Source organism: Bos grunniens, chromosome 29, assembly GCF_055505025.1.
Source record: "Bos grunniens cultivar Pamir isolate PY7600 chromosome 29, Bosgru_T2T1.0, whole genome shotgun sequence".
Taxonomy (NCBI): domain Eukaryota; kingdom Metazoa; phylum Chordata; class Mammalia; order Artiodactyla; family Bovidae; genus Bos; species Bos grunniens.
The window spans coordinates 11,824,790-11,836,899 of record NC_141193.1 but is presented as its reverse complement, the minus strand read 5'-3'; the positions used below and the strand labels follow the sequence as shown (position 1 = coordinate 11,836,899).

At 45.6% G+C, this 12,110-nt stretch overlaps 1 protein-coding gene across 1 annotated transcript; it reads right to left on the bottom strand.

The window, feature by feature from the left end:
• Window positions 1-981: 981 nt before the first annotated feature.
• On the bottom strand, window positions 982-10,011 carry LOC147342098 (pregnancy-associated glycoprotein 1-like). Its single transcript, XM_086384052.1, has 9 exons — window positions 9,944-10,011; window positions 8,718-8,868; window positions 7,621-7,738; window positions 7,404-7,522; window positions 6,010-6,206; window positions 4,974-5,090; window positions 3,170-3,311; window positions 2,984-3,082; window positions 982-1,292 (listed from the first exon to the last, which is right to left on the bottom strand). The coding sequence occupies exons 1-9, from the start codon at window positions 9,994-9,996 to the stop codon at window positions 1,143-1,145; spliced, it is 1,146 nt and encodes a 381-aa protein (XP_086240178.1). The 5' UTR covers window positions 9,997-10,011; the 3' UTR covers window positions 982-1,142.
• Between the last annotated feature and the right edge of the window lie 2,099 nt (window positions 10,012-12,110).

Genomic DNA, 12,110 nt, shown 5'->3' with positions numbered 1-12,110 from the left:
TCCAAGCAAATAGTTTGTAGCTCCACCCCTGGAGGAAGCTCAGAAAGGCTGAAGGCTCTGTGTACCCTGGGTCCCCCGATACATGTGTTGCATTCTCACCAGCAGCATTGGAGGCCAAGAAAGGGGCATTCTGGGCCCTGGAGGAGGGGGATGGCTCAGGGATCCACTGGGGCCACCACTTACCAAGTAGGACTGGAAAGGACAGAGCAGGCATATGTGGCAGAGACCTGGTGACTGGGTGTGGGACAAAGGGGAACCAACTCTACATGAAGTACCTCACCTAAACTCCCCTGGAGGAGAAGCCCAGTGATAAGTTCATCTGAGATGGGATGAAGAGTCTATTTCATTACCCCTTATAATTCCTCTGAATGAAGAGGTGGTAGAGTTTGTGGGTCATCACAAACTCTTCCATGGCCTAGACCATTCCCAAGCACTATCCTTGGGGCTGCCTCTCCTCAACTTCAGTCATGTAGGTCTGGAGGAAACTGACAATCATGCATGTGGCTGGGTCAGGGCCAGAGACCATGTAAAGCCAGTCATAAGACCCCATGTCTCTGCCAGGATGACTGATACAGGGCTGTACATGTGATCTGAGGTTGGTCATTCAGAGAACACCTTTGAAATCTGATGTCTGCAATCTTCTTTCCTTACTAGGTGATGCCTTCAGGATTTAAAACCCTATGGCAGGTATCTTGGACTCCTCACTAGGTGTAGAAGCCTTAAGGAAGAAAGTTGCCAGGCTAAGACCATCAAAGAAGACCAAAGGGAAAGAGTAAGGGTGAAAGAGAATTGATGACTTCTGATTTCTTGGGTCCGGTCACTGAGATCTTTGTATTTGCTCTGATTCTTGTGTCCTGGATTCCCAGAATCATTTCAATGAGCCTCCCTTTTCCTTTAAGCCAGTTGGAGTAGGGCTTCTCTCAATTTTGATTCAGACTTGGTTCTAGATTTTTCACTCCCAGACACAAACAGGGGCAACAATTTGTTTCAGCACCATTAAGAGTGAAACCATTTATCCTTCACTGAGAATAGGGTGTACAGACCACCAAATACAGTTCACCACCATCCTGGGCAGGAGTGCCCTAGTGTGAGTGAGTGTGTGTTAGGAGCGGCCTTACTGATTCCTGAACCACTCCAAGCATTTACACTGCTCGTGCCAGGCCAATCCTGTCATTTCCTCGATCAAAGACTGAGAAATACACCCTCAGAAAGACATCGCCCAGGATCCAGGTCTCTGTAGATGAACTCACTTTGTTCTCTTGAAACATGGAATAGCAGCGGCCTCTAGAATCCTGGGGGAGTCAGAGACACACACCAGTCAGCATGAGCCCTTACCGGTGACTCCCCCCACTATCCAGACCCAGCACAATTCTTTGTTTTATTTCCCTCTTTTGGTAAGTATCAAGGGGTTTTCTCAGCAGCAGAGGATTTGAGAGTTCATCCAAAACCAAAGAGGCCCAAGAAATGAGGTTGTCATGAGGAAGGGTGTGGTGAGTGGAGGACTGGGAATTGGGGAAATAGAGGTATGAAAAACAACAAAGTCCTACTGTAGAGCATAAGGAACTATATTCAATATTCAGTGATAAACCACATGAAAAAGAATTTAAAATACATATGTATATTTTTATGTGTATAACTGAGTCACATTGCTGTGCAGCAGAACTTAACGCAACACTGAAGATTAGCCACACTTCATTATAATTATTTAGAAAAGAAAAAGTGTATCCATAGTTCTCCTCACTCCCTGTTTCTTTCCTTCTGACTCCTGCTCCTTGTATTCACTACAGAGAATGCTGGTTCTCCTCCTATGTCCCCACAATCTGTACTTTATTTAAAAACTTTATTTTGTATTGGAGTATAGCTGATAAACAATATTCTGAGTTTCAGATGGACAGTAAACAGATTCAACCATATGTATCTGGGTGTCCTGGTCCCAAAGACACCCCTCCCATCCAGGCTGTCATATAACTGAGCAGAGTTCCCTGTGCTACACAGCAACTCGTTGTTGGTTATCCCTCTTAAATAGAGCAGTGTCCAAACACGTTCTTGAAGGCTTAACTCAGGAACGCTGGGAAGCCTCCTTGGCCCAAACTCACCCTCTTTGGCCACTCCAGGCTTGGGTGGGTAATGTACTCTGGTTCCCCATCCCCACGGGTCAGTCTGTAGCCCTAATCTCCCTGATTAAGTCCCCAGTGCCCCAAAGCAGAGCACCTTGGGATGCCATTTGCATGGAATCCAGTGCAGTTTTGCCTAGAACCAAGCAACCCTCCATATGGCTCAATGAGTTTGTGGTTTTAGAATTCCTGAAATTCCCTCTCTTCCTCAAAGCCTTCTTTGAGCCCATCAGCCTGCTCTGAACTCTCTCAGGGAGCTGACATGAAGCCTCCACCCTGTGCCAGGGCTGAGCAGTCACTGTGCACCCTTTATTCACCTTAGTATCCAACCTCCCCACAGAGGGGTCGGGTATCCCAACTCACAAAGGAGGCACATTTGAGCAAGGGGAAGATGTACCTGAGAACTAGGTTGACTACGTAATTTATCATCCAAACCAGAAAAACCTTGAGAAGGAAAGGGAGACTGTTATCTTATGCTGGGATATCACACTGGGACTGTCTCCAGCCATTCTCCTTGTAACATGGCCTACTTCACGGACTGCTAGAGCTGACTTCCATGTTCATGCACCTAAAGGTTCAGACTGAACTGAAGCTCTTAGAGGACTGTGAACCTTAGTGTTCCCCTCTTCCTGACTCCCACCATGCCATATGGTGTGGCATCTCCACATTTATTTCTGGAAGATCAGTGTCCCATATGGCCCTTTACTCTCAAGTGATTGGTTTTGCGGGAGGCACTGGCCCAGCCACTGGGCTCAGCAGCATGTGCAACAGTGTGACATGGCCTCCAGATGGCGAGCTCATCCCAGCAGTAGCCCAAGGGTTCCCGCAAGCTCCAGTTTGAGAACCAACCCTCAGTATTGTCCCCTCACCTTGAGCACGTAGGCTCGACCTGGCACTGGGTAGTTGATGCCGTTGATGGTGAAGATAATAGAAGGCAGGGTATTGACCGCAGAACATGAAATGTAGTACTGTTAGAGAGAGAGGGAGAGAGGTTGGCCCTGGAGATACTTGTTGTGTGTGGAGACTGGGAGTGACTCTGGGGCATGACCCTTCACCTTGGAATGCCGTGGCCTGGCGCCGATGAGCTTGTGTATCTTATTTACCAGTCTTCTTGGGCCTTCTATTGCTGATGTCCCAGTGTCAACAACGGCCTCGCAGCTGCCAGAACAAGCAATAATCTTTCTTTTCATGGAGATGCTGAGAGACAATAGAAGAAAGCGGGCATCAAGGTCATTCTGAGTCTCCCCAGAGTTGCCCCTTCCCAACTGTCTTATAAACAGCCCTTTGTCTCTTGCCCTCTTTTCTTTTGCTCTTGACACAGCATCTTTCTTGACATCCTCAAATGCAGTTCTTGAATACACCAGGATATTTTGTACCTTGACACAAGCTGATCTTCCTTCCTAGAAGACTCCACTCCACTTTGACTAGCAAATTTCTTCTCATCTTACAGCTTAATTGTACTGTTTTCGGGAAGTTTTCCCCGGTGTTTATCAGTCTCCTGTCCTGGTCACTCTCTGTAGACCCTTCTTCATGTCTGCTGCTGCTGCTGCTGCTAACTCACTTCAGTCGTGTCTGACTCTGTGTGACCTCATAGAGGGCAGCCCACCAGGCTCCGCCGTCCCTGGGATTTTCCAGGCAAGAGTAGCAGAGTGGGTTGCCATTGCCTTCTCCTCCTCATGTCTAGCATGTACCAAAGTCACAATTCACTATGTGGGCAGGTCACATCATGTACATCTGCCTTCTTAGATGTGAGGGCGAGTTTTATTCTCCTTGCCTCCCTAAAGTGCCTGGCACACAGTGGATGCCCAATGCTTGTCTGTTCAATGAGTGAATGAAGACTTAGAAAACAATAAGTAACATCCAGAGAGCTGTATCTGGTGGGGAACAAATAACAGGTCGCACACAAAGTGAAGATGTAGAGTCACTAGGGAAGCATATTCTCAGAGTAGGGGGAGAGAGGGGCTCCTCTGGGAGAGGATGTCTCCCAGCACTGCTCCTACAACCAGCTCAGACCCTGAGGCCCTGGCCAGGAAATACATGACTAGCCCACAGAAACTCCAAAGGACAGGTCAGCTTTTGTCTGAGGGTATCACACAGAATCCTATCAATTACGCCTCTTGTCCTCAGGTCACTCCTGGATCCCACCTTCCTGATTCTCTCTTATAGCCCCTGTCCCACTGTGTGCCCAAGAACGTGGGGTGTCCTTTTTATTAGTTGCTTTCACGTCTTAAGCCTGCAGGCAACCTCTCTCCACTGCTAGGTAGCTGCTCCTTAAGAAGACCAGTTTTCCCTTTTTTCTCAGGGCTGTCCCTGTTTTTAAACAGATATTTATCTGTACTGAGAATTTCCTATGTCCTAGGTAGCCCTGGACAGTTGGTCATCTTATCATAACTCTGTTCAGGTTGGAGAAATTCTCCCTCATCCTCTGTTCACCACACTGTAGAGTCCTCTAATCATGCTCCCCACCTCAAAGGGCAGTGAGTGCAGCCCTCTCCCAGCTGCACAGACCTCTCTTGACCCTTTTAGGACCCTGGTCAGAGCTTTGCTCAGAAGGCCTGGGGATTACGAACCCACGGGTTGTTTGTGTATCTATGTGCTTGTGTGTTTGTTTTCATGTGGGTTTGTATATGTTTCTGTGCGTGTTTGTGTGTCTCTGACTAGCTATGCATGTTTTTATGTGTCTCTGTGTATGTTATATGAGTCAGTTATGTGGTTCCGTGTGTCTGTGTGTCTGTGTCATTGTGTGTGGTGTATATGTCTGTGTGACTGTGTGTCTGAGAATGCATTTGAGTGTCTGCCTGTGTCCATGTACAGTAGTGGGAGCATCACTTGGACTAACCCTCAGAGGGAGAGGCTTACCGGTCCATGTGTATAATCCAGTCATCCGCTTCAATCAATGGTACCCAGTTGAGCTCTCCCTCATAGTAGCGGTGGTCCACCCCACCAAACATCACCACACTGCCCTCCTGCTCGTCTCTGTAGAGAGAAGTGATGGGGGCGATCCTTGGAGGACAGTAACAACAGCACCGCCTGAGAGCTGTGCTTGTCCACCCATCAAGGCCCTAATAAGGTCCCCATGTACAGATGCAGAAATCGAGTCTAGGAGCAATTGAGATCCAGACTGAGGTCTGTTACTGGCTACTGAGTGGCACAGAGGTTAGAAGTTGAATCACTTGGCTGGGCTCTACCCACTATGTCTTCTGAAGATGCCCTGGACCCCCAGCAACCTGAGTGCTCAGACACCCTCAGAGGACAGGGTGCTGAAGCATTTGGCTTTCCCCTTGTCCACTTCATCATTTTTCAGGAAAATCAAGGCCTGGGAGTTCTAAGCGTGTTGGTTCAGTTCACCCAGAGTTGGCTCCACTGGCCTGTGACCTCTACTGTCCACAGGGCCCCACACTCAGAAGGGACCCCACCTCTGCTCTCCCTCTCTTGAAATGCCTAATATTTCTTGAATAAGGGACCCAAACATTTGTGTTCCACACTTTCATTTCTCATTGGCTCCACAAATTGGGTGGCTGGTCCTGGGCTCCCAGTGAAATGCTAACGAGGAAGGAAAGATATCCACCACCCTTCACCTTCCTTCCTGATCAAATTCATAAGCAAATCCTAATGCCTTTCTTTCAACTTGTTTACTGTTGCCTTCCATTAGCCTTCCTCCTCACTCACCCCCCTAGACCACGTTACTGGTCTTGAGCCCAGGAGTAGGGTTGTGTTCCAATAAAATTTTATTTGTAAAAGCCAGTGGTAAAGCAAGGTAGGGCCCTGAGACCATAGTTATCCTGGGTTAGATTATCTCTCAGGATACTTCTTAATCAAGTGTTCTATAATTTTCTTGCAACTGAAAGCATCTTACAGCTAATTTGGAGAAAGGGATTGTCCATCTCAGACTTACTTGCTCAAGTAGAAGGCAAAAACAGGCTCAGAAATGGCACCTTGATTCTTCAGGTTGTCAAAGATGGGGATGGCTCCAGAGAAGGATATGTTGGGGTAGTTCAAGCCCAAGACACCATCATAATAAGCTCTGCCCTCAAACCCATATTCCTCCACACTTAGACCAAACGGTTGGTCAGTACTTACAAGGTCCCCAATCTGTGGGAGAGAAGAGTATTCCCGCTTACAGATACATGAAGTGGGGCCAGGACTGGGCTGGGGTGCATTGCCATGAGATCCTCAGAGAAGAATTAAGGCTGGGCTCTGTCTTTGGTGGCCCACAGAGGGTTAGACCTAGCTGGGACGGGAATTGGGGTTCCATTTGAGAGGCTGTGAATTTTAAAACAACTGCTCCTCTGAAAAACACCACCTGAGTGAGTCAGATTTGCCTCTTGGCTTCTGTCCAGGTGGGGCAACCAAGAGTCAGGCCAGGTCCCAGTGGTGATACCTTATGGACAAAACAATCGAGAGCAAGATAGCCTTCTCTTTGGTATCACTGTGACCTAATGACAGGAATGGACTGCATTCTCTGAAAGGTACTGTGGATTCTGCATCTGTCCAGGAAGACAGAAGCCGAAAACACAGTCTTGCTTGCAGGGATCTATGAAACTACTGCCTGGGAAATTCACTTTTGGGGATATGTGTGTATTTCTGTGAGTGTGTATGAGAGAGAAAGAGAGAGAGGGGAACTACTCAGGTATTTTGGGGGAGGTAGGCCATAGGTTTATTAGACTCTCAAGCGTCCTCTAGAATGAGAATTCATTTATCAGGCCCCTTGACTTCTCAGAGCCTCAGTTTCCAACTCTGGCTTCCTGAAGCCCTTGATTGCCCCCAGGGTCCCCAGACCAGTTTTATCCAGTCCCCAAACACCCCACAGCAACTTCAGTCCTGAAAAGCCAGCCTAACTCCACATTTTACCACATGTGTGCCCTCAGCAAGGCCCTTGCTGTCTGCACCGCAGCTTCTTCATATGTCTCATGAGCTAATCAGAGTAACTGCTGTGTGGGGTTGTTGCAGGATTAAGCCAGTTATCACCTGAAAGTGCCTGAAACAGTCTGTGAATATGAAAGTGGGAGCTTTTATCCCTTCTTCTCACTCCCAGCAAAATGAACCTTGAATTGCTCATGGGCAGAGGAGCTTCAAGTCCACACCTCAAGCCACTCTCTGGGTTAGCTAATTTGTTTGCTCATGTGTCACCACGGGCACTGCCTCCCAAGAGACAGGATCCTGTGGATAAGATGGCCAATATCTATGAGAGTTAAGCTAGGAAGGGTCCTGCCGGATGGTCCTGCATCTGTTTTGCAAGCAGTGGTCACTCCATAGCCAGTCCTGACTCAGCATTTGTTACACTGTTACCCGAACTGTGTCATGAGCAACAACTCCTTTCATTCTCCCAGATCCATAGGTGATCCTGAAGGTCTTATTGGTGAGCCGGAAGGTGGAAGACTGAAGATGTCTGAACCTAACGTGTGTAGCTGCAGAAACAAGAGATGAGTGTCATCAGGTGCCAAGGGTGGAAACAGGGTGGCAGGGCAAGTGAAGGATGATCCGGGTACAGGGTGTCCATACTCACAACAGGCTCGACTAGTGCAAAAGTCAGAGGGCACCCAAAAGTCAGATGAGCCTGTGTCAAAGACAACCTGGAATTCCTGAGGGGGTGTTCCAATGGTGACGTTACCCACGTATATCAACTACAGGGAGAAGGAGGGAGTGGGTTAGTGCAGAACTGGCTACCCTCTATTCCCACACTGGTGCTTCCCTCTGGATGTCACATATCTCTTGAGATCACTTTCTAACCATCATGAAGCTCACAGGCTTTGGTCACAGATGTATGTGAATTTGATATATTTTTCCTGTGCTACATTGTATGCAGGATATTGACTCTATGACCATGCGTTGAAGTGGTACTTCGTGCATGGGAAGCCCAGAGGCATAACCTTGGGCTTCCAGGACTGCTGGACACCAGAGAATCCTGGTGCCTTCATTTGAGAAGCTCTGTAGTCTCTTCAAACACAGTTTAGCATGCACTTCTCCAGAAGGTCCTTCTTGATCAACCCCAGCCACTCCCTCTAAACTCAGACCACATCCGATCACAGCACACAGTTGACCCTTTCATTTGACATGTATTTACTCTTTGCCTATCTCTCAGGCTGGCATGGACATTTTTGAAGGCATCTTGAAGACAAAATAAGCCCTTTTTCTAATCTAAAAACAGGAACCATAGTGATTCTTATGGCCATATTCAGAATACAGGTTCAGTAACTTTTTACTGCTGTCGTTCTTGCATCTGTGGAAACTGAATTCCTCTACCTGGGGATTCACAATTGCTTTGCAGTTGGTTCTAACTTTTGATCAGTGATGGTTTACTCTTCATCTATAACTGAGTGGCTCACTTAGTTCAGAAGGAACAATCGCCCACAAACTAATGACACATCTTTGACACACAAATGGATGTTTACCTGCAACCTGGTAATTGCCAGGCCCAGTCACAAAGACCAACAGTTGAGGATGAGAGTGCCTTCTCCTCTGTGTGGGATCCCTGTTTTCCAGTGTTTCTGCCTCCTGCAGGAACCCAACCCCAACATCCCACCTGGCACCTCCAGATGAGCCCCAGTGCTAGGCTAGAGCACCAGGGGGCGCTGTGGAGCACCATCCTCCCAAAATACTCACATCCCCGATGTTTCTCAGCGGGTGAGTAGTTAGATTTGAGCCACGAAAAGAAATCTGGGACAGTCTGTAAACATGCTCCTTCAGGATATTGTTCAGTATGCTTTTTCCACTGACGGTATTTCTCATGGTCTTCACTCTCCTTAGAGGTATTCTTTCACCAAGAATTCAACAAAGAAAACAAAGAAGATACTACAATTAGCTGTCAGTGTTAATGTATAACTGTCATTGTAATGCCCCTGTGTCTTTTCTAATCATTTTATGAGGCACATTATTATCAGAATTTTATGCATATACCATGGCAAAGACATAGATTTGAATACAGGTTCTGTTCTGCAATCTTGGGTAAGACATATGATCATGTGTGTCTCAGTCTTCCCTTTGGTAAAATGGTGAAATGTAACAATACAAACCCTCCAAATAGAATATCTCGGGGACAAGTGAAGTGATGGATATAAGGTATCTGATAAATAAGAAGTCTCAACAAAGACATCCATTAACATTGCTGTTGCCATCCCACTCATTCCTTCTCATAGAATCTCAGGGAAGGAGGTAGAAGGGGAACTCTTATTCTCTTTTACAAGGGAGCAATTTGAAATGCAAGAGGTTTTTGAGTTGGCTGTGGTCACATTGCTTGTCTGATAGAAAACAGTGTAAAACAGTGTATCTTTCTCCAAGTTGAAAGAGAAGAGAGAGTTGAAAAAAGAATGCAAGATATAAGGAACAAGTAAGGGACATTCAGAGGCTTAAGAAGGAAGGACGAGTCAAATGAAAACTTTAAAGAAAACAACACAAAGAGAAATACACTCCCAGTGACTTCCAAAGAGATGGAGAGATAAATGACAGTGATACAGAGATGCAGACATAGGCATATACACACTGAAGTAGACAGGGAAAAAAGAGGACATGTTGAATAAAATGTAGAAAGTGCTATTCCACAGGACCACATCAACATCTGCATAGACTGTGCACTGAACAGTTACAAGGTGTTGCATTTTCAATAGGTCATTACATGACTGGACTCCAGGATTTGTGCAACCCAAATCTACACCAAGACCTTGGGATACACAGTTCCTATAGCAAGTTACTTATCAATAAGTAAGAGTTGAACTTTAAGACTCTTAGGGAAATATTCCATTCCCTTCTAAATCTGATGGATGGAAGAATGATCAGATGAAAAGAAAAATCCGAGAAAGGAATATGATGTGGCTTACAGTCCCCATACTTACTTGACTATGCACTCTGAGAAGGCCACCAGCCCGAGGAGCACAAGCCACTTCATGTGTATTTCCTAGCTCCAAGTACTCAGGGGAGTTTGGATTCTTAGCATATAGTGGTGACCAGGAGCCCCTAGTTATATATGCTCTGACCTGCCCTGGTTTTTCCCTTTAGGCCACTAAAAGATCTGAAAAAAACACAAAGGTCTTGATAAAATCTTTACCTTCACCAGTGTCCTTGGTGAGTGGCCTTTGAAACTTATCAGAATACAGAGAATTGAACTGCAATCTCTTCTTTGAAGTTTGGCTGGAAAATCAAACTGACCAACATGGACATCTAAAAAGATGGAGAACCTTGCCTACTTGGAGAAAAAAAAGCTAAGAACATCATGAAAAATGGATACTAGGGGTCATGCTCGACACTTGTGTTTTAATGTCATCTTGCTAGCCACTTCATGACATATGCATTCCTGTTTTTTCGTTGGAGAGGAGATTGCTAGGAGGATAAGTTGTCAAATGGCAAAGTGAATTCTTCAGGGACAGCCCAGGGACATAGAACTGGCTGTAGGTAGTGGGTCTAATGGCAGACATCAGGGGCACCTATGATGCCAGGCTGAATCAAATATTTAGGGCAGAGCAGTACTTCAATTGCATGGTTTCAATATTGGAAGAAATGTCATATGCATCCACAAGATATTTTATATCATCCAACAACTGTACAAGGAAGAACTGTGTGCTAGGTTCTGGGTTAAAGGCTTCAAAGTCAGAGTTGATCAAGTCAAAAGTAGTTTTTATCTTAAGAGAGCTAGAACTCTAGTTCTCACAAGCTCATGGCCCCAGGAGGCAGGAGATATGATACTAAGACTAGGTGGCCATGTTGGACCCTCGGCAGCACAGACCTTACCACTGGGAGCAGCCTTTCCTCCACTTCAGCCATGCTGGAAAGCAGGCCAGTTGGCCATGTTTTCAAGAGAATCAAGAGTTTGGATATTTATGTACAATCTACTGATTTTAATGTTAGTAACTAATTTTCCTTCCCCGAAAAAACAGTGGGAATGAAATCTCCACAGCAATGTGCTGGAATCAGCCTTCAGTCTCTGCAGGTTTTTGTTTCTGGCTTAGAGTTGGGAGTGCAGTGGGGACAGAGAGGAATTTAATTCATGTTGGTTGATTTTAAAAGAGCCTGAATACATAGTAAACATGCTGACTCATTTGAAAAGACCCTGATATTAGGAAAGATTGAAGCCATGAGGAGAAGTGGAAGACAGAGGATGAGATGGTTGGATGGCATCACCAAGTCGATGGACATGAGCTTGAGAAAGCTCTGGGAGTTGGTGATGGACAGAGAAGCCTGGCATGCTGCAGTCTATGGTGCTGCAAAGAGACCGACACAACTAAAGGACTGGACTGAACTGAACAAATTGAGAACAAAGACTAATAAATCTAATTGCATCAAGTTTTTGACTAGCTACCTATAACAACACATTACTTAAGTGGCTTTAAAATTCAGACTTATGACTCTACATTCAGAGTGGAATATCTTCTAAGGAAAACAAAAATACTGCCGGTTAAAAACAAAACCAAAGAAAACCAAAAGAAAAAAGGGAATGAAATCTGACACTATATTCAACAACTATATTCCCTTGGTATATCTAATTTTCTTGAAGAAATCTCTAGTCTTTCCCATTCTATTGCTTTTCTCTATTTCTTTGCATTGATCACTGAGGAAGGCTTTCTTATCTCTCCTTGCTATTCTTTGGAACTGTGCATTCAAATGGGTATATCTTTGCTTTTCTCCTTTGCTTTTTCCTTCCCTTCTTTTAACAGCTCTCTCTAAGGCCTCCTCAGACAGCCATTTTGTTTTTTGCATTTGTTTTTCTTGAGGATGGTCTTGATTCCTGTCTCCTATACAATGTCATGAATCTCCATCCATAATTCACCAGGCACTCTGTCTATTAAATCTGGTCCCTTAAATCTATTTCTCACTTCCACTGTATAGTCACAAGGGATTTGATTTAGGCCATACCTGAATGGTCTAGTGCTCTTCTCCACTTTCTTCAGTTTCAGTCTGAATTTGGCAATAAGGTGTTCATGATCTGAGCCACCGTTAGCTCCCTGTCTTGTTTTTGCTGACGTATAGAGCTTCTCCATCTTTGGCTGCAAAGAATATAATCAATCT